Source organism: Phyllopteryx taeniolatus, chromosome 8 (genome assembly GCF_024500385.1).
Source record: "Phyllopteryx taeniolatus isolate TA_2022b chromosome 8, UOR_Ptae_1.2, whole genome shotgun sequence".
Taxonomy (NCBI): domain Eukaryota; kingdom Metazoa; phylum Chordata; class Actinopteri; order Syngnathiformes; family Syngnathidae; genus Phyllopteryx; species Phyllopteryx taeniolatus.
Genome location: NC_084509.1, coordinates 19,012,198 through 19,035,316, shown reverse-complemented (window position 1 = coordinate 19,035,316; position 23,119 = coordinate 19,012,198). Strand labels below are relative to the sequence as shown.

Genomic DNA, 23,119 nt, shown 5'->3' with positions numbered 1-23,119 from the left:
GAGTTCGTTCAAGCCTGCTCCGTCTGCGCCCGAGGGAAGTCTTCTCACCGACCTCCAGCTGGCTTGCTGTGCCCCCTGCCAATTCCCAGCCGCCCTTGGTCTCACATCGCTGTGGACTTCATTACCGGCCTGCCCCCCTCTGAAGATAACACTGTTATTCTCACAATCATCGATCGTTTCTGTGTGTCCATTATGTGCCCCTCCATAAACTCCCATCCACCCTGGACCTGGAAACTGCTTACCTCCTTGTCTTTCATGTCTTCAAACTCCATCTTATCCCCATCGACATAGTCTCCAATCGAGGTCCCCAGTTTTCCTCGAGGGTCTGGAAGGAATTCTGCAAGGCGGTGGGGGCAGCAGCCAGCTTATCCATGGGGTATCACCCGCAGACCAACGGCCAGACGGAGCGGGCCAACCAAACCCTGGAATCGGCACTCCGCTGTGTGGCCGCCCGCACCCCCTCCTCATGGAGTTCCTTCCTCCCATGGATTGAATACGCTCATAATTATATGACCCCATTCATGGCTTGCTACGGTTTCCAACCTCCACTGTTCGACCTACAGGAGCAGGCGGTGGCAGTGCCCTCCGTACAAGATCACCTCCAGAGAGCCCAGGCGGTTTGGAAGGACGTCCGGCCAGCGCTGAACCGGTCTGCGGCACGCAACAAGCAGCTCGCCGACCGTCATCATTCCCCGACGCCCGAATACAAGATGGGTCAATCCGTCTGGCTCTCTTCCCACGAACTTCCCCTTCCCGTAAACTCGCTTCACGCTTTATTGGTCCTTTTCTCATCACCAAAATGTTTAATCCCACTTCCGTCCAGTTAAAACTGCCACAGTCCCTAAAGATTCATCCCACATTCCACGTCGTTATTTGTATCCATACAGAGGGTACACAAGCATAAGATGCATGCTTCCATGTACCAGCTAGAGAGCTTTCGCCATCTCTATGTAACTACTTTCAACAGCCGAGCCAGGAGGCTCATCAGAGAAACAAATAAATAATTTCATTAAGCAATAAAAGGTTCCCTCTATTGCACCATCAAAGTATCTTGCCCACAACCAGAAACTGACACAATGAAAACCTCTTTGTTGCTTTTTGTAAGCTTCCATAAATATATAGAAATTTATGAACGGAAACAATGCCGAAGGTGTCTTCCCTTGCGAGATAAAATAAGAAACACATAAAAGGATCTTCTTGGGAAAAGGAAAAAGAAAGTGTTCCATTTCCTACATGCCTTGCCTTCATGTTATCTAAATGTAAACACATTACCACGTCTGTGCAATTTGTGCTCCTCTGCCTTTCATTTTTTTAAATCACCTTTCTTTTTGTCTGATTGTTTTCTTGTACAGTGGTGCCTTGATATATGTTTAATTTGTTCTGTGACCACACACAATAATCTTAAATCATCTTTCCCCCATTGAAATGAATGGAAATTCCATTAATGTGTTTTTAATGTGAAAGATAGCACTGTATAATATTATATGATATCAGAAATACAGTAATGGCATAATTTAATAGAATAAAAAGAATTAAAAGACTTTTGTCACGCTTCCTCCTCCACTGCACATTGCGCTGCTCATGCTGGTGTGTGCGCCTTGTCCACCTGGGGGCACTGTAAGACATCTATCCATCCATCCAGCCATCCATTTCTACACCGCTTATCCTCATTTGGGTGACAGACGTACAAATATACTATACTGCAGGCTCAGATCATCTCTCAACTTCTCAGTATGGCAGGATTATTAATAGTTCTTCACAGAGGATAAAGACTACATGCCTGTGAACTACGGGTAACATAAAAAAAACATGATCAATGTTACGTTAATCCTTATCATACATGAACATTAAGGATTAACGTCTTTATTACGGCAACAGCTCAATGTTTTATGGCGCAATACATGCTGTGAGCACACAGCTTCACAATTCTGCTGCATGCAAAATATAGTAATTCTCTGTGAGTTATTACTTATTATGCAGCAAAAATAAACTTTTCCTCTCCGGGTGTGGGTGTGGGGCCCCTACACTCTCTGAGACAGATGTTGGGCTCGGTACACTCGCTGTAATGAGAACTCAGGGGGTGGGGGTAGCTGGCTCAAACACTCACACGGAGGCATGGATATGCCAAAAACACCACAAAAGCTTTCAAACAACATACATTTTAAAGGTAACCACATATTCTAACCAAAGAAATTATGAGGGACACTGGTACAATCATAGTGTTGTGTTTTGTTTAAGATGCAAGGGGAGGTCCGTCAGAGTTTTGAGTTTGCGCATGTGTCTTTGTGCCCATGCATTTTAGAGTGTTTCTATCGTACGTTAATTATCACATTATTTGCTTCCAGCCACCGCTAACACAGAAGTGTTCACGGTTGAGGGAATCAGGAAACCATATTTACATGAAAATGCTTTCAGCTATTCTTGCCAAATGTATGAGTTTGCATTTTTGTTATGATTAATAATGTAAACTGCAAGGATTTGTTAGAATGTGTGAATGTTGAGCGTTCTCGGACATGAGAATCACTGTGTTGCTCGCTCATAAAAATGTTGCCTTGATTAACATTTCCATTCAAATAAAATCCAAGGAGTATCCTTTGAAAGAACGAAGAAGGCAAAAGTCAAATTAAAAATATTAAAACCTCTTAAGTACTCTCAGTCCAAACCTTTCCAAATGGCAAATATCAGTGAATTATCTGGGAAAGTCTGAAAGTGAGAGTGAAAGATGAAGAGAGACATCCTGAGGGAAGTGAGGAATGGTGATAAGACCAAGGTAAGTTTTCCTGTCTGTAATTGCCTCCTTGCTAATGCTTCACCAAGAAACCAAGTGGGAGAGTGCAAGGGGATGATCATCAAAGATAACGGAGGAGATTAGATTTGTGATATCATTGACAAGACAGAAAAAGAAAATACATTGATGATGGTATGATAGAACAAAGTGAATGAGTGGAGTGAATGTATGCAAAGTAGTGGGAGGAGCAGGTAGACAGTGACCCAGAGCTTCCTGCACGTTAGCATGGGGGAAAGCAGCATGTGTTACAGCGGGAAGACAGGATAAAGAAGGGACATACAATACAGGATGAGCAACAAACACCACCGGGATAAGAGATGTTTAAAAGACCATAGCTATAATTTGAAGGTTTACACATGTATTGGCACCCATCTCTTGGTCTCTTTTCCCTACATGGATGGAATAACTTTAGCTTATACTGTTAAAACTGAAACAACCTAGACTTCATACAAAGTTCATATCCATCAGGAAGCACACACACATGCATACACAGTTTCTCCTTTTGTTTGAATCAATGTCCAAAGGTTCCCTGGGTAGTTGTTACAAAGGCTCAGTAACAATGTCCTCCCTGGAGGAAAGGAGTTTAACACCATCATCCCTGAACTCCTTTCCTCCAAGCTTCTCCTGCTCAGGGTCTTACCTGCCATCTGCCAGTGGATTTACAGCTTCCTGACGGGCAGGACACAGCAGGTGAGGCTGGGGGAGACCACCTCATCCACACGCAGCATCAGCACTGGGGCGCCCCAAGGTTGTGTCCTCTCGCCGCTGCTCTTCTCTCTCTACACGAACGACTGCACCTCAACGCACCCGGCTGTCAAACTCCTGAAGTTTGCAGATGACACCACTGTCATCGACCTCATCGATGACGGTGACGAGTCTGCATATCGACAGGAAGTGGAGCGGCTGGAGCGGTGGTGCGGCCAACACAACCTGGAGCTGAACACGCTCAAGACTGTAGAGATGATCGTGGACTTCAGGAGGCATCCTTCGCCACAGCTGCCCATCACGCTGTCCAGCTGCCTTGTATCAACTGTAGAGACCTTCAAGTTCCTGGGAATTACAGTCTCTCAGGAACTGAAGTGGGCGATCAACATCAATACAGTCCTCAAAAAGGCCCAGCAGAAGATCTACTTCCTGGGGCTTCTGAGGAAGCACGGCCTGCCACAGGAGCTGCTGAGGCAGTTCTACACAGCGGTCATCGAATCAGTCCTGTGTTCTTCCATCACAGTCTGGTTTGTTGCTGCTACAAAAAAGGACAAACTCCAACTGCAACGGACAATCAAAATTGCTGAAAGGATTGTCGGTACACCCCTACCCACCCTTTTTTTGTCTTGAGTTTGTTGTCACATTTCTGTGGGGCCATTTATACATTACTCGTGCACTCACTATAGTAGTAGTAGTATAGTATCCACGCTGCACTATTTCCATATCTGTTGTTGACCAATACTGGCCACTCATGCCAGAGTAGCATCTGCTCCATTTGCAAACTGACTGAGGAGTATCTGCAACATTTGCACAATCAACATTGTCCCAGATTATCGCACTACTCGCTTGAAGTCACGGCGCCCTTTGCGCAGTGGTCATTGCACCGGACTATTGCAATATTAGTCATTCAAACTGCTCTAAATGCTAGAATCAGAATCAGAATCAGAATCAGAATCATCTTTATTTGCCAAGTATGTCCAAAACACACAAGGAATTTGTCTCCGGTAGTTGGAGCCGCTCTAGTACAACAGACAGTCAATTTACAGAACACTTTGGAGACATAAAGACATTGACAAAAAACAACAACAAACAACAATTGTGCAAAAAGATGCAGAGTCCTCAGTTCGAATGGCTAATATCGCAATAGTCCGGTGCAATGACCATTGTGCAAAGGGCACTGAGACTTCAAGGAGTGTATGCGGTTTAAAGTGACGAGTACTGCGATAATCTGGGACAATGGTTGTGCAAATGTTACAGATACTCCTCAATCAGTGTGCAAATGAAGCAGATACTACTCTGGCATGAGTGGCCACTATATGCAAATAGTGCAGCACGGCGAGACAACTACAGTGAGTGCACGAGTAATACATAATACAGAATACAGAAATGTGACAACGAACTCAAGTCAAAAAATTGCCAGCTTGTTGTAATGGAATTGTAAGTTAGCTGTTCAAGAAGTTGATTGCAAGAGGGAAGAAGCTGTTGGAATGTCTACTAGTTCTAGTTTGCATTGATCGGTAGCGCCTACCTGAGGGAAGGAGCTGGAAGAGCTGGTGACCGGGGTGGGGAGGGTCCGAGAGGATTTTGCACGCCCTTGTCTTAGTTCTGGCAGCGTGCAAGTCCTCAAGGGTGGGTAGGGGGGTACCGACAATCCTTTCAGCAGTTTTGATTGTCCGTTGCAGTCGGAGTTTGTCCTTTTTTGTAGCAGCACCAAACCAGACTGTGATGGAAGAACACAGGACTGATTCGATGACCGCTGTGTAGAACTGTCTCAGCAGCTCCGGTGGCAGGCCATGCTTTCTCAGAAGCCGCAGGAAGTACATCCTCTGCTGGGCCTTTTTGAGGACGGAGTTGATGTTGGTCGTCCACTTCAGGTCCTGGGAGATTGTAATTCCCAGGAACTTGAAGGTCTCGACGGTTGACACAAGGCAGCTGGACAGCGTGAGGGGCAGCTGTGGCGAAGGATGCCTCCTGAAGTCCACGATCATCTCTACAGTCTTGAGCGTGTTCAGCTCCAGGTTGTGTCGGCCGCACCACAGCTCCAGCCGCTCCGCTTCCTGTCGATATGCAGACTCGTCACCGTCCTTGATGAGGCCGATGACAGTGGTGTCATCTGCAAACTTCAGGAGTTTGACAGTCGGGTTCGCTGAGGTGCAGTCGTTCGTGTAGAGAGAGAAGAGCAGCGGAGAGAGGACACAACCTTGGGGCGCCCCAGTGCTGATGCTGCGTGTGGATGAGGTGGCCTCCCCCAGCCTGACCTGCTGTGTCCTGCCCGTCAGAAAGCTGTAGATCCACTGGCAGATGGCAGGTGAGACGCTGAGCTGGAGAAGCTTGGATGAAAGGAGTTCAGGGATGATGGTGTTGAACGCTGAGCTGAAGTCCACGAACAGGATCCTCGCGTAGGTCCCTGCACTGTCGAGGTGTTCTAGGATGAAGTGCAGTCCCATGTTGACTGCATCATCCGCAGATCTGTTCGCTTGGTAGGCAAACTGCAGGGGGTCCAGCAGGGGACCTGTGACACTCTTGAGGTGGTCCAGCACAAGACGTTCAAAGGACTTCATGACCACAGATGTCAAAGCGACAGGCCTGTAGTCATTCAGACCCGAGATTGCAGGTTTCTTGGGGACTGGGATGATGGTGGAGCGTTTGAAGCAGGATGGAACTTCGCACATTTCCAGTGATCTGTTGAAGATCTGAGTGAAGACTGGCGCGAGCTGGTCCGCGCAGACTTTGAGGCAGGATGGAGACACGTGGTCCGGGCCTGCCGCTTTGTTAATCTTTTGTTGTTTGAAGATGCGTCTCACATCCTGTTCATGGATGGTTAACGCAGAGGTCAGAGGTGTGATTGTGGTCGCGGGTGGGGCCGGGTTGGTGTGTGGTGTGAAACTGTCCTTTTCAAATCTGCAGTAGAAGGTATTCAAGTCGTTGGCTAGTGTGCTATTGTTCTCAGCTTGGGGGGATCGTCGCTTGTAATTAGTCAGCGACTGGAATGCATGCCAGACTGATTTAGAGTCGTTTGCGCTAAACTGTTTTTCCAACTTTGCTGTATAGATCCTCTTTGCAATGTTAATTTCTTTGGTCAGCTGGTTTCTAGCTCGATTATACAGGGCCCTGTCCCCGCTCTGATATGCGTCCTCCTTAGCTTGGCGAAGCTGCTTAAGTTTAGCAGTGAACCACGGCTTATTGTTGTTGAATGTGCGAAATGATTTTGTTGGAACACAGACCTCTTCACAGAAACTGATATAGGATGTGACAGTGTCCGTATATTCATCCAGGCTGCCAGCTGAATTTTCAAAGACACTCCAGTCTGTGCAGTCTAAGCAGCTTTGAAGTTCCATCTTGGCTTCATTTGTCCACTTTTTGACTGTTTTCACTGTAGGCTTCGCACATTTAAGTTCTTGCCTGTACGTCGGTATTAAGTGAATTAAGCAGTGATCAGACGAGCCCAAGGCTGCACGAGGTATAGCACGGTATGCGTTTTTTACCGTGGTGTAGCAGTGGTCTAAAGTATTATTTTCCCTGGTAGGACAGTTGATGTGCTGCTTGTATTTAGGGAGTTCGTGGTTGAGTTTAGCTTTGTTAAAGTCCCCGAGAATAATGAGGGGTGAGTCGGGGTGTTTTTTTTTTTTTTCAATTTCGGACTCTGTGTCTTTTTGCACAATTGTAAAAAAATAAAATAATAAATTGTACCGGCATTATCAGATAACTAGCAACCCTTTATTGCTCAGTGGCTGTTTTTTTTCAATGTCTTTACGTCCCAAAAGTATTCTCTGTCAATTGACTGTCTGTTGTCGTACTAGAGCGGCTCCAACTACCGGAGACAAGTTCCTTGTGTGTTTTTTGGACATACTACTTGGATGATTCTGATTCTGATTCTGATGTATAAATATGCACATGGATTTGTATAAAAGGCTTTTCACACAAAGCTTCCCCCACCTGCTTGTTTACAGTTGAATTGTAATAAAATTATATCAGCCATTCAAACGCAAACACACACACACTATTCTACTTTTATCTATACAAATGTATTAATAGTCATGCAATTGAAGGGAAATATTTTGGAGCAATTGTTACTCTGCCTGTAATGACACTTTGTATTAAAAACAAATAAAAACTGAAGAAGGCTTTCGGCTCCCAGCTAAGGGACTGTATATGAGTGTGAATGGTAGTCTGACTCTGTGTGCCCCGTGATTGACTGCCGACCAATCCACGGTGTAGTATGCCATTTTCCCACTCTCACCTTTCCAGTGACCCTGAACAAGATAAGCTGCATAAAACATGGATTCGTGGTGGTTGTCATTGTCATATTTACTCACCAACCTTCTGATCCCTTTTTGCATTAATGTAGGGAGCGCACCCTATCATCTCAAAAATAATTACCATCAGGTTTCATTTTGTTGTAGATGAATGCATTATATCATTGAAATGCTGCACGTTCCTCGACCATTTATGCCCACCCCTCTGTCACTCATCAATCCCTGCTGGAGCTGATCATACAGTATCTGTGACAGGCTGTCAATTCCCAAGTGTTTTCATCATCTCCACCCCTCCTATCATTTTGCACACTGTTATATGGACATGGCCACTCACAGTATGGCAAAACCAATGGCACAGAAGTTTAAAACTAATCTTATGTTTGGACAATGAATTGCTACATTGCTGTTTTCTGGCTCATTTCAGCACCAAGGACAGCGCTCCACATTTCCGTTTCGCTATTATTCAAATGCGTACGATCCCACTGTAGCATGATTATAATTTTATTTTATTTTGTTTATGTTCTGTGTCATTGCCAAATAACATTTCAAACATATGTATATCAATAAATATGTAAATCTGCTATTGTCAGCTAACAAAGCATCTGCTTACTGGCTGGATGCCTGCCAGGGGGCACAGACACTGATAAGATACACAACCATCTTGACTAAGTAACATTTTTATCATTTCATGTTCAAGTGGACTCATGCGGAATTTTAACTGCTGAGCAATCCTGTATGGATGATTTATGTTCTATGATGGCTTATGTTTTGTGTGAGCATGCGTCATTGCAGAAATGCTTGTGATGACCTGTGGAGGTACACCAGCTCTGCCAGGCCCACTTCAGCTTGTCATTGGCTGACATGTGATGACAACATTTACCTATCATGTGAAAATTGATGAATGGGTAGAATGTTTTCCAAAATGTGAGCATTTAGCACCAAGGAATAATCACAATAGGGTCACACGTCTGAATACGTGTGTGTGTGTCTGTGTGTGTGTGTGTGTGAGTGTGTGTGTGTGTGTGTGTGTGTGCATGTGCATGAGTGCCTTAGTGCGTGCATGGGTATGTAAGCTAACGGCATGTGGGAATGTGCAATAAGAAGGAAACAATGAACGCTTGATTAATATGTTTGTGCAGGCTGCTAGTTCCTGTGGATGATCACCAACCTTGCAAGACATTAGCAAATACACAGCGATAATGGTGTATGTTTGGGTTGTGTGTGTTGACTGCCAATGCAAACCATGCAGTTGCAGGGAGGAAATTGGCATGATGTTGGCCTTAAGAATGAAAAGACAATGTGCTCAATCTCTATCATAACATTTAAAGCTGTTAACCAGCTACATACAGTAATGTATTTTTGCAAAAAAAAAAAATTTAAATACAAAATACATGACGAGACAAAATTCCACCCCTTAATGTAGTGTAAAAGGGTTCCAGTGATTCACATCACTGTACCTTCATAATAATGCATAATGCATGCATGCATAAGTCCTACAATGATGCATTAGAGATACTGCTGAGAGCATTCATTTAATATTTGACCATGATTTCAAAGTGGGTAAAGGCATACTTCTGTGATATCATGAAAAAGATTGCAAAGCATTTTCAATAAAGCCACAAATATGTTAGTTCTCTGCATGTATGCTCCAGTACAATACTTTTTTTCAGTGTTGTGATAGAACATGCTACCACAAGGGTAACTGAAGTCAAATAAATCTGCAAATGCAAACTTCTTGGGCTATCAGTAACTGTAACAAATGCTGATTTCTGGCAAGACGTGGGGCACACACTGGAATGGTCACCAGTCATTCCCAGGAAACATAAACAAACCATTTTCATTCATATTCACACTGATGGGAAATCTAGCCTTCAATTAACCTAACTTGGACGTTTTTAGAGTGTGGGAGGAAGCAGGAGTAACCGCAAAAATCCATCTCCTGACTGTTCGGCAGACTTGCTGATTATTGTTATTTCACCATGCCGATCTTAAAGCATGAATTGTGAAAATTACTTATGAATGTGTTGTGATCAGCTGGAGTGCTCTTCTTTCAATCAAATGCCAATATTTATCACCCACTATTAGCAGCTCGTGAAATTCTTGCAACCAGGTTATCTTACCTTGTAAAAAAGTCGAGATTAGAGAAAACCAGACAGTGAATGGTTCATAAGAATGTTTAGATTTGTACATTAGTGAAGGGACTACAAACCACATATCAAATAACAACTAATCTCTTCAAAAGAAACCTGAGCTCTCAACTGGACCACAACATTAAGTGTCAGTATTAATAAACACATAGAGTGGGAAAGAGCTGATATACTGTATGATGGCCCAAAATGAAACTAAAATTTGTATTCACAAAATTTACTGTGATGCAATGAAACTCAGCATCTTAAGTATCGTAAGTACTCAGTTTAAATGGGAGCAACAAAATGAAGACGGAACGTTCTGCCTCTCTCGTCCCTCTGGATTTGAGCTACAATTCCCAGCGTGGCCTCTTGTATTTGAAAAGTTTCACAATTATTTTCCATGCCCCTCTTGAAAGCATGGCTATCATGTATGATATTGCCTTTTTCATTTGAAAATATGTCCAATTACACAGTTTAGATGTCTTGTACACCTTATCAGCGGACAAGGTGCTTGTGACAGTTTTTGTGTGTGTTTGTTTCAATGAAATTTGTATATAAAATGTATTGTAAATCTAAATGCAACATGCATAAATGCCAAATGCCAATGTAATTTCGCACTTTCAACAACAACGACCGTGGTTCACTGCCAAATTTAAGCAACTTCGCCAAGCTAAGGAAGACTCATATTAAAGGGCCCTGTGTAATCGAGCTAGAAACCAGCTGACTAAAGAGGAACTATGCAGCAAAGTTGGAAAAACAGTTTAGCGCTAACGACTCTAAATCAGACTGGCATGCATTACAATCGCTGACAAATTACAAGCGATGATACCCCGAAGCTGAGAACAATACCACACTAGCCAACGACTTGAATACCTTCTACTGCAGATTTAAAAAGGACACTTTCACACCCCCACCCACCCAGCCGCACCACCGACCACAATCACACCTCTGACTTCTGCGTTAACCATCCACGAACAGGATGTGAGACGCATCTTCAAACAACAAAAGATTAACAAAGCGTCAGGCCCAGACCATGTGTCCCCACCCTGCCTCGAAGTCTGCGCGGACCAGCTCGCTCCAGTCTTCACACAGATCTTCAATAGATCTCTGTAACTGTGCGAAGTACCATCCTGTTTCAAACGCACCACCATCATTCCAGTCCCAAAGAAACCTACAATCTCGGGTCTAAATGACCCGAGATTGTAGGTTTTCATGACCACAGATGTCAAGGCCTGTCGCCTTGACATCTGTGGTCATGAAGTCCTTTGCACGTCTCAACATCAACTCTGTCCTCAAAAAGGCCCAGCAGAGGATGTACTTCCTGCGGCTTCTGAGAAAGCACGGCCTGCCACAGGAGCTGCTGAGGCAGTTCTACACAGCGGTCATCGAATCAGTCCTGTGTTCTTCCATCACAGTCTGGTTTGGTGCTGCTACAAAAAAGGACAAACTCCGACTGCAACCGACAATCAAAACTGCTGAAAGGATTGTCGGTACCCCCCTACCCACCCTTGAGGACTTGCACGCTGCCAGAACTAAGATAAGAGCGTGCAAAATCGTCTCGGACCCTCCACATCCCAGTCACCGGCTCTTCCGACTGCTTCCATCAGGTAGGCGCTACCGATCAATGGAAACTAGAACTAGTAGACATTCCAACAGCTTCTTCCCTCTTACAATCAACTTCATAAACAGCTAACTTACAATTCCATTGCAACATGCTGCCAATTTTTTTTGTCTTGAGTTTGTTGTCACATTTCTGTCGGGCCAATTATATATTACTCGTGCACTCACTGTAGTAGTCTCGCCACGCTGCACTATTTGCATATCCGTTGTTGACCAATACTGGCCACTCATGCCAGAGTAGCATGTGCTCCATTTGCACACTGATTGAGGAGTATCGGCCCCCTTTGCACAATGGTCATTGCACCGGACTATTGCTATATTAGTCATTCGAACTGCTCTAAGTGCTAGAGGACTCTGCATCTTTTTGCACAACTGTCAAGAAAAAATAATAATTGTACCGGCATTACCGGATAACTAGCAACCCTTTATTGCTCAGTGACTGTTTTTCTCAATGTCTTTATGTCCCAAAAGTGTTCTCTGTCAATTGACTGTCTGTTGTCGTACTGGAGCAGCTCCAATTGCCGGAGACAAATTCCTTGTGTGTTTTTTGGACATACTTGGCAAATAAAGATGATTCTGATTCTGATGCAATTAATTTTTTAATGAATTGACAAAAAGGATTTGCTAAATGAAACACATCTGATCAATTTGTTGATGGTGATGCATTTTAACATCGTTGTTTGTTTGACTTTTTAAAATCTGTAAAAGATACTGCAGGATTAAGTCTGGTCTTGCTTCCTAACTCGCTTACAATTCGTGTGGCAAATGGCAAATATGTCTGAATATCTGCTGCCAAGAACGGACAAAAGGAAAAAATGATGAGGAGACACCCACTTACTTTGCAGTGCACCGCGGACCCTTAGCGACCGAACAATGTGCTTGCACATATTGTTCCAAAGCACACTGCTTTGACATTTAAAATGACAGAAAGGTGAAGACAGCAAAAAAAAATCTCAGTGGTTGAAAAGAAAGGAAATAGTCTGTTTTGTCTTTTTCACATGAAAGAAATGTGTGGTGTACCACCGACTAGAGTATGTACTCTCTCTTGTTGTTTTCCTGTTTTTGAAGTTTTTTAAATTCTGAATTCCCTTCTAGTGGCAAGGTAATGATGCTATTTAATTAACCGAACGAGTGGTTTTAGAATATGGGAGGAAGCCCGAGTAACCTGAAAAACACAGAACATGCAAATTCCCCGTAGGAGGCCCTGAGCCGACACGTAAGCCCAGCATCTCTCAACTGTGAGACAGACGTTGTGACCACTACTTCACCAAGCTGCTCAAATCAATATTGATTGAATTGGGGATAAAATGTAGTCAAAGTATTTTGTTTATGTTAATAATTAAGGTTAAGTTGATTTCAGTGGTGTGGCACGATGGACAACTGGTGAGCACATCTGCCTCGCAGTTCTGAGGGCTGGTGTTCATATCCCAGCCCCGCCTGTGTGGACTTTGCATGTTCTCCCCGTGCCTGTGTGGGTTTTCTCCGGGTACTCCAGCTTCCTCCCACATTCCAAAAACATGCACGGTTGGTTAACTGAAGACCCTACGTTGCCAGTAGGTGTGAATGTGAATGTGAATGGTTGTTTGTTTCTATCTGCCTTTCGTTTGGCTGGTGACCAGTTCAGGGTGTACCCCAGCTGTCGCCCGAAGATAGCTGGGATCGGCTGCAACACGCCTGCGACCCTAGTGAGGACAAGCGGTACAGAAAATGGATGGATTGATAATTTCAGTGGATCGTCTGAATGCGTGGATGTGTTGTGGAAGAGAAAATTAGAGTGTGGGACAAAATGCCCATCGCCAAGAAAAAGTTAAATGGAGAAAGACTGGTGGTGTAGGTGTAGCTGAGAAGAGTACGGTATTGGAAGACTGGAGACGTTTTGATGGCACTGAGCTTTAATATTGAAATATTTCCAAGCATGCAAATAACAGCTTCTGGAAGGAGGTTCATAAAAAAAAAAAATAATAATAATATTAAATTTAAAAAAATCCTTCCGTCTTTCTGCAACAATCCAGAGATGTTCAACAAACTTGTTTAGATGTTTTCTTGATCACATTTGTGGAGTTTACAGTCTTCAATCTAAGGTGCCCCAGTTGTTTTAGATCCATTAAGACACAGGCCACGAGATTCATATACAGCTTTTATCTCCAGGCAATAATCGTTATAAACAGAAAGACATAACGTTCAGCAAACTCATTTGACTTAACTGCTGTTTTTCTAAATGTATTTCTTATAATGTTCTTAAGTGTGGGTTGTGTTGTAAAATGATTACAACTATAAGGAGAGAAAAAAATAGTACAGTATTTTCAATTTGTGTCATTGAAGTGGTGGTGCCCAATTTGTTTTCCCCCATGGGCCCCCAAATCCCAGATGGCATACCTGTATTTCTGCACTGTATGTATTTTTTTCTTCTTGGAGTACAATATTTACAGTGCAGTGAAAAAGTATTGCCCCTCTTCCCAAATTCTTATATTTTTGCATAGTTTCCCCACTTTAATGATTAATTTGTTTCAAACAAATGTATAAATCAGACAAATATAACCCCAGTGAACTTAAAATGCTTTTTTTAAATGGTGATTTCATTTATTAAGGAAAGAATACTATTCAAAGTTACCTGGCCCTGTGTGAAAAAGTAAAAAGTAAAAGTAACACCCCTGTCAAATCATGAATTGGTTAATTTGCACTAATAACACCCAAGTCTGATTTCCGCTAGGCCTGTTCAATCAAGAAATCACTTAAACAGAACCTGTCTGACAAAATCAAGTCAGATAAAAGATCTAAAAAAGCTGCAACAAAATGACACAATCCAAAGAAATTCCAGAATAGTCGAGGAATTAAGTAAATTGACATCTATCAGTCTGGAAAGGGTTACAAAGTCATTTCAAAATCTTTAGGATTCCAGTGAACCTTAAGGAGAGCCATTAACCTCAAATGGAGAACTTGTGGAACAAAAAGCTAAATCCCCTCCACTCAAGACCCACCCCCTACCCCTAGAGATGGGTGTTTGTGGTGCATTAAAAGAAATGGGGATGAGTGTGTGTGATGCATTAAAATCGTAGGGAGCAGGCAGCGAGGAGGGGCAGGGCGCCTGGACCGGGAAAGTGATGGTACTGAAACCCGGTCCAACACCCGCACTCTCCTGACCCCACACCATTCCCCCAGGAAACCCTGGATATATGTGTGCCCAGATGTGACTAGTGACTTTCTTTACCTCTTCCCCTTGGTAAAGAAAGTCCAGCCTCTACAGACGACAGAACCGCAAACATAGGGTCAAGAAGAGACGATCCCCACTCCATGCATGTGTCCTTTCACCATGCAAGTCAGTCTAAAGTGTTAAAAAAAATTATATAATAACAAGTATCCATCCATCCATTTTCTGAGCCGCTTCTCCTCACTAGGGTCGCGGGCGTGCTGGAGCCTATCCCAGCTGTCATCGGGCAGGAGGCGGGGTACACCCTGAACTGGTTACTAGCCAATCGCAGGGCACATAGAAACTAACAACCATTCGCACTCACAGTCATGCCTACAGGCAATTTAGAGTCTCCAATTAATGCGTGTTTTTGGGATGTGGGAGGAAACCGGAGTGCCCGGAGAAAACCCACGCAGGCACGGGGAGAACATGCAAACTCCACACAGGCGGGGACGGGGATTGAACCCCGCACCTCAGAACTGTGAGGCTAACGCTCTAACCAGTCGTCCACCGTGCCGCCATAATAACAAGTATGTAAATGAATAAGAAAAATAAATAAAACGAATGAAAAATGTAAAAAAAAAATTAAAAAAAACAGCAACCTCGACAACAAAGAATACGTAAATTAAAAGTTTACTTTTATATTTACAAAATAGTCTTGTTATTGTCAGATGGCACCCTACCTAGGCAAAGGAATCAAGAATCTAGATTTAGCATTTGGAGGAAGGGTGAGCAGCTATCTATGTATATACTGTCTGTAATTGATCTTTTCATTCCCCTGATATTTTTTCTAACGCTATATATTCTATGATGAGATTTAGCCAGTGATTCATGTTAATAGCTTAATGCAGCCCTATGGGGGGCACAAGTCAGTGCAAACTGTAGGCCGGTCCCAAGCCCGGATAAATGCAGAGGGTTGCGTCAGGAAGGGCATCCGGCTTAAAACCTTGCCAAACAAATATGAGCGTTCATCCAAAGAATTCCATACCGGATCGGTCGTGGCCCGGGTTAACAACGTCCGCCACCGGCGCCGTCAACCTGCAGGGCGCTGTTGGAAATTCAGCTACTGTGGGTCGAAGTCGAAGTCAAAGAAGAAGAAGAAGAAGAGGTGGAAAGCGGGTTCTTCGGCAGAAAGAGAAGAGGAAAACACACAGCCTAGAACTGAATGTGGGGACTTTGAATGTTGGGACTATGACAGGAAAATCTCGGGAGTTGGTTGACATGATGATTAGGAGAAAGGTTGATATATTGTGTGTCCAGGAGACCAGGTGGAAAGGCAGTAAGGCTAGAAGTTTAGGGGGAGGGTTTAAATTATTTTACCATGGTGTAGATGGGAAGAGAAATGGAGTCGGGGTTATTTTAAAAGAAGAGTTGGCTAAGAATGTCTTGGAGGTGAAAAGAGTATCAGATCGAGTGATGAGGCTGAAATTTGAAATTGAGGGTGTTATGTGTAATGTGATTAGTGGCTATGCCCCACAGGTAGGATGTGACCTAGAGGTGAAAGAGAAATTCTGGAAGGAGCTAGATGATGTAGTTCTGAGCATCCCAGACAGAGAGAGAGTCGTAATTGGTGCAGATTGTAATGGACATGTTGGTGAAGGTAATAAGGGTGATGAAGAAGTGATGGGTAAGTACGGTATCCAGGAAAGGAACTTGGAGGGACAGATGGTGGTAGACTTTGCAACAAGGATGCAAATGGCTGTAGTGAACACTTTTTTCCAGAAGAGGCACGAACATAGGGTGACCTACAAGAGCGGAGGTAGAAGCACACAGGTGGATTACATCTTGTGCAGACGATGTAATCTGAAGGAGGTTACCAACTGTAAGGTAGTGGTAGGGGAGAGTGTGGCTAGACAGCATAGGATGGTGGTGTGTAAGATGACTCTGGTGGTGGGGAGGAAAATTAGGAAGACAAAGGCAGAGAAGAGAACCATGTGGTGGAAGCTGAGACAGGACGAGTGTTGTGCAGCTTTTCGGGAAGAGGTGATACAGGCTCTCGGTGGACGGGAAGAGCTTCCAGAAGACTGGACCACTGCAGCCAAGGTGATCAGAGAAGCAGGCAGGAGAGTACTTGGTGTATCTTCTGGCAGGAAAGGAGAGAAGGAGACTTGGTGGTGGAACCTCACAGTACAGGAAATCATACAAGGAAAACGGTTAGCTAAGAAGAAGTGGGACACTGAGAGGACCGAGGAGAGGCGAAAGGAATACATTGAGATGCGACACAGGGCAAAGGTAGAGGTGGCAAAGGCAAAACAAGAGGCATATGATGACATGTATGGCAGGTTGGACACTAAAGAAGGAGAAAAGGATCTATACAGGCTGGCCAGACAGAGGGATAGAGATGGGAAGGATGTGCAGCAGGTTAGGGTGATTAAGGATAGAGATGGAAATATGTTGACTGGTGCCAGCAGTGTGCTAGGTAGATGGAAAGAATACTTCGAGGAGTTGATGAATGAGGAAAATGATAGAGAAGGGAGAGTAGAAGAGGCAAGTGTGGTGGACCAGGAAGTGGCAATGATTAGTAAGGGGGAAGTTAGAAAGGCATTAAAGAGAATGAAAAATGGAAAGGCAGTTGGTCCTGATGACATTCCTGTGGAAGTATGGAAGCATCTAGGAGAGGTGGCTGTGGAGTTTTTGACCAGCTTGTTCAATAGAATTCTAGTGCGTGAGAAGATGCCTGAGGAATGGAGGAAAAGTGTACTGGTGCCCATTTTTAAGAACAAAGGTGATGTCCAGAGCTGTGGCAACTATAGAGGAATAAAGTTGATGAGCCACACAATGAAGTTATGGGAAAGAGTAGTGGAGGCTAGACTCAGGACAGAAGTGAGTATTTGCGAGCAACAGTATGGTTTCATGCCTAGAAAGAGTACCACAGATGCATTATTTGCCTTGAGGATGTTGATGGAAAAGTACAGAGAAGGTCAGAAGGAGCTACATTGTGTCTTTGTAGATCTAGAGAAAGCCTATGACAGAGTACCCAGAGAGGAACTGTGGTACTGCATGCGGAAGTCTGGAGTGGCAGAGAAGTATGTTAGAATAATACAGGACATGTACGAGGGCAGCAGAACAGCGGTGAGGTGTGCTGTCGGTGTGACAGAAGAATTTAAGGTGGACGTGGGACTGCATCAGGGATCAGCCCTGAGCCCCTTCCTTTTTGCAGTGGTGATGGATAGGCTGACAGATGAGTTTAGACTGGAATCCCCGTGGACCATGATGTTTGCAGATGACATTGTGATCTGCAGTGAAAGCAGGGAGCAGCTGGAGGAACAGTTAGAAAGATGGAGGCATGCACTGGAAAGAAGAGGAATGAAGATTAGCCGAAGTAAAACAGAATATATGTGCATGAATGAGAGGGGTGGTGGGGGAAGAATGAGGCTACAGGGAGAAGAGATGGCAAGGGTAGAGGACTTTAAATACTTGGGGAGAGAGAGTGAGTATATTGGTAGAAGGATGATGAGGATGGAGCTGCCAGGCAAGAGAGCTAGAGGAAGACCAAAGAGAAGGTTGATGGATGTCGTGAGGGAAGACATGATGGCAGTTGGTGTTCGAGAGGAGGATGCAGGAGATAGGCTCTCATGGAAAAGGATGACGCGCTGTGGCGACCCCTAACGGGACAAGCCGAAAGGAAAAGAAGAAGAAGATTCATGTTAATAGCTTGTTTGTTTTTCCAGTTTAATAGAATTGTTTCCTTAGCAATAGCTAACGTGACGAGTAATGATTGTGAATATTTATTAGGGAGGGCGATTATGCTTAAGTCGCCAAGTATGCACAATCTTGAGGAAAGTGGAATCCTGTAGTTCAAAATATAAGAGAGTTTTTGCGTAACCTAAGACCAAAAGCATTAAATTGGTGTGCATTCCCAAATAGCATGAAAGTAGAGGTCTGGGGTATTTTTAGTGCATTGCGCGCATATATTAGATGGAGGGAAGCCCATTTTTAAAGTGTGTTCTATGGTGTACTTTATATTGTATAAGCTGTAAATTTGTTTTTGTTTTTTTGTCATTCTAAATGTATTTTTACATATCAGGGCACGTAGAAAGGTCTTCTTCCCATTTAGTGATTGGTAAGTGCATTGATTTAGTTTATGAAATTAATTCATAAACATTTGGGAATTTTTTTTTCCTTTGCGGAATAAGTTTCACTATTTGCTGAATAAACTCCGGTGGTTGAACGGTGCTCTGGAGTGTTGGTATTCTTTTTTTTTTTTATTATTATTATTGCTGCTTTTAATTTATTGTATTGAAGAAAGTTTCCGCCTGTTATTTGGCATTCTTGGAACAGTTCATCACGTGTCCTAAAAATATTATCATTAAATAGTTGTTGTAGGTGTTGTAGGATTATTAAAAATCTGTGATGTTCCCCCATATCGCTGAGCGGTGCCTGCCTGACTGGAACGCCCCAGTTAGGATTTGGCCCACATCTTGTGTCAAAGTCTTGTTGGAGGATTTATAGCATGCACATTCTCTCACCAATAAGCAAAGATGAATGTGCTTTAGCTTTTCTTCCTCCCCTCTTTTTCATATGCGTTCCCGAAACACAACGCACACATACACACATATACAGAAGCCCTGTATTGAAATTGTGAATTATGGGACCCATGTCAATTAAATGTGATCTCACTATAAACCACTATATAATTGCAACATAAAGCTTGTTAAAACCTGGTTGTTGTATCTAACATGTAGACTGACAGTAGAAATGTGCCTTATTTTTATCTGGACATAATGAAGCAGCAAAAATGTTCCACCAACAAGGAGAAGCAGTGGGAAGCTGAATTAAAATATACTGCGTTGATAAATTCAGAGTTTATATTGCTGGGAATTACACATAAGCGTGGCTCCAGGCAGCACTGGCAGAAATTCGCCAGCTTTTTCTGCTTGGCTGCCTGATGATTCTCCCTGTTGAGCGGGGACACGGTCGGTTCTGGTGAAAGCGTTTGAGCCACAGAATGTATCTGCAGGGCAATATTTTAGTTTATACCAACATCTTTTCTGCATACTTGGTGGCTGTCATAATGTTGGCTGCAATCTGTCACTCTGCCACATGTGCGTGGCCAAACACACCTAAACACACTCGCATGCACAGCACAGGATGTTAGCTCTTTAAGCCCTGATTGCTGACAACGCCGAAGCACGTACTAAGTGGAGAGACACACATTTAGACACACGCGCCTACTATAAAGGATGACTCGAGGGTGACAGCGGTTTAAGGAGGCTGCGCTTTCCTGGAACGAAATGGTGGCTAAACAAAAAATGACAGGAGCAGCTCTTCAAAGTTATCTGGAAAACAGCATTGCATACTAGCGCGACAAAGGCAGATCCTTCACCACATATGACAGGAAAGAACTACTTTGGTTTTAATTTCATCAACTGTAAGAGGTTTTAGGTTTGCAGCTTTTTGCAGCCTGTTACTGGCTTTTTCTAGCAACAAGAGTCAGTCTTGGCAAACCGTTGAACCCCTCTCTTGTTACAAGTATTAGGACTACTAATAATAATAATAACAAGGGGAATCATGTAAAACTATGCTTTGCTTGATTTTCTTTTTCATTTTTTTTTAACAATTATCAAAGTGGACTTTTTAACTTTATTACTTCTTACCTCTGCCCTAGATTCAATTGAGAGTATGTTCTTGATGCCAATAGGAAATTGGTGTATTGTATACAGGAGAGTATAAATACATGACTGAAAAGTGATATAGGTGACATAATTTAAGCGAGGAAATGTGAACAAATAAAGTAAAAAAAGTCAAAATCAAAACACAAATCACTAACTGCGCATGAGGATTAGTCTTGAAAAAAGAAAAAACATGAATGGAGTTTTCAAGCCTGACAAAGTTAACATGCTCTTAGCATCTCTATATCACAACTTTGTAACCATTAGAGTGGTTATCAACTTTTAGCCTGTTTTCACTGTGCTCATATTATTTTTAAAATACTAATTAATATGAGAATTACTGAAATAACACACATTTGTATGGATGCATTTTTCTCATTTTATTTATTATGTTCTCTCATCTAATATTAATGTCACATTGTAAGATATGTCCTTTAGTTATAACTAATTTTCCTTCCTACAAACAATGTCATGCAATCCCTGATAAATGTATGCATTTAGCAATTCAGAAGCCAGTGCACACACATCACTCTATAGTTGCTTGTTCGATAAATGTCGGAGGACAGATCAATGCCTGCGTGTGTTTTCATTGCAGCTGGCCCAGCACCAACGGGGAGGTTCTTACCTGTGTCACAAGCCACCAAGGTTGACATCTTTACACACTTGTAGTGTCTCAGGACAGCCAGGCCAAACTGACAGGTGTCACCTTGTTATTCTCCTGTGCCAAAGCCAAGCTCAGTCTGCAGGGAGTTGATTAGCAAGAACCTGTTGCCACGTTTACCCACGGCAAAATGCCAAGCTCATGAGAGAATTGAGCAGACATGCTGCATCAGGGACACTGGTAGACCTAAAATTAGCTCAGCGATGAAGCGAGAGTGCCAACAGTATGGCACATATTTATGACATCTGGGTGTCATTATCACATATCTGTGGCTTTGGGTACAGATGTTCATGTCGCATGTTTTGAAATGCTAATGAGCTAATTACAGCTGTATATTGAATTAGTAAATTGATGAATCCCATCAATGCTTCATTTACATTCTATGCACAGTGTACATTATACATATGCTGACTTAATAAGAAGTAAACAAAAGGCATTCTGTCATGATACAGACCACAAACATTAACACAATCAAAGCGTTTGCGTTTGTCTTTCTGCTTTCTTGCTGTAACGCTGCCGATTCAACAACAAACCAAAATGCAACGGGTCTAGACATTATCATGATAAATCCTTTAAACTTTGTTTTTTTTCTCCTTCAATTGTTTCTACGAAAACAATTATGCTCTCGTGTACAGCATAATAGCACTGCTCTCTATGCCAAATTGAAATTTCAAACACACACTAAAAGGGACCACAATACCTAAAATTATGTCTACATTTTTAACTAAGTAAATACACAGACACACACACAATTTTCACTGAAACATGAACACCTATGTTACACATCAAATGCAAGCCCACACAAATAATATACCATTAGAGGAGATCATGCCAAGAAATGGCTATAATAAAGACACGATGACCTCACTACTGTTCTGATGCTATTAAATAAAAATGATACCCTTCATTGCTACAAAGCTTCATGTACTATCAACAGACACTTTAATTGGTACACCTGCACATTGTCATGCAATTCAAGAGTTTTAGCAACAAAAATAACCAAAAAAAGTTACAAAGATGCCAATGCTTGGCTCTAAATGTGATTGATTGCATTGAATTTAACAGTGTGATTATGTTTGTGTTTGTAGTCTTGCAGTGGTGTTTAACTCAACTGTATATATTTGATCTTGTCTTGTCATACATCTTGTCTGATGTAATAATAATAATAATAATAATAATAATAATAATAATAATAACAATGGAGTAAAGCTTGTGTATTGAATGGTATTCCACAGAGAAGGTGTACCCAAAATTGAGTGCATCTTTTATATTATCAAGAAATGAACTCCGTTGAGAGGAGCAGTGAGGTGAAATAAAAGAGTGATGAGCAAACATAACGGTAGTTATCTGCATCGGCAGGACATCTCTGTATCCAAATTGGCTCCAGCGAGTTAGCATCCCACCACGCAGTCCAGTATGTTGTCCTTCACATGCAGTACTAGTACTAAATGGTATTTCCTACCTTTGGAGTGAGCCGCGCTCAAGCCCAGCGCGACCACCACCAGCACAACAGCTGCCGTCAGCATCTTCTCGTCTTCCTCCGTTCCTCTGAATATTGGGCTCGTTCGATCCTTCTTGCTGTTTTTCACTCCCTCGGAGTAGCGCGCAGGGGGGGCACGTCGCTGGCAGCGAGGCTGGCAGCGTGTTGTCAAACACGGATCCTCGGTGCACCGCGCGCAGTCGGCGAAAAAGCAGCAAGTGGAGAGGTTCTTCTAAAACGGGACCAGAAGCCGGCAGTTGCCCGGGACCGGGCCGGTGCAGACGTCACAGGGAGGAGAGAGGTGCAATTTTTCCCCATCTCTCTTTGCAAAGCCCTCCCTCCTTATCTTTCACCCTCCTCCCATCCGCTCAAGCATATACACAATCCCACACGTGACTTTACGAGCAACGAGAACTCTGATGTTGCTAGCACCATTGTGCTCATCGCATCTCGCTCACAACAAACGCATCCATCATCCATGCGTAGTAGCACAGCAATACTGGCGACACTTACGCACACGCACTTTTAACTATTTATAATGCTTTACTCCCAAACTTTTTTTTTTGACTATACAGACTACAGTAGACCGTTCAAAAGTTTGGAGTCACTCAGAAAATGTCATGTTTCGTTATTGAAAACAGATCATTGTTTTGCTGAAAAAAATAAATAAATAAAAACACC

At 43.1% G+C, this 23,119-nt stretch overlaps 1 protein-coding gene across 1 annotated transcript in view; it reads right to left on the bottom strand.

The window, feature by feature from the left end:
- The window catches only part of LOC133482364 (calsyntenin-2-like), a 269,784-nt gene extending 246,950 nt beyond the window's left edge, over window positions 1–22,834 (bottom strand). The window contains exon 1 of the mRNA XM_061782425.1: window positions 22,421–22,834. Within this exon, the coding sequence (XP_061638409.1) occupies window positions 22,421–22,484 (64 nt within the window). The 5' untranslated portion in view covers window positions 22,485–22,834. The remainder of the gene's footprint in view (window positions 1–22,420) is intronic.
- Window positions 22,835–23,119: the final 285 nt, after the last annotated feature.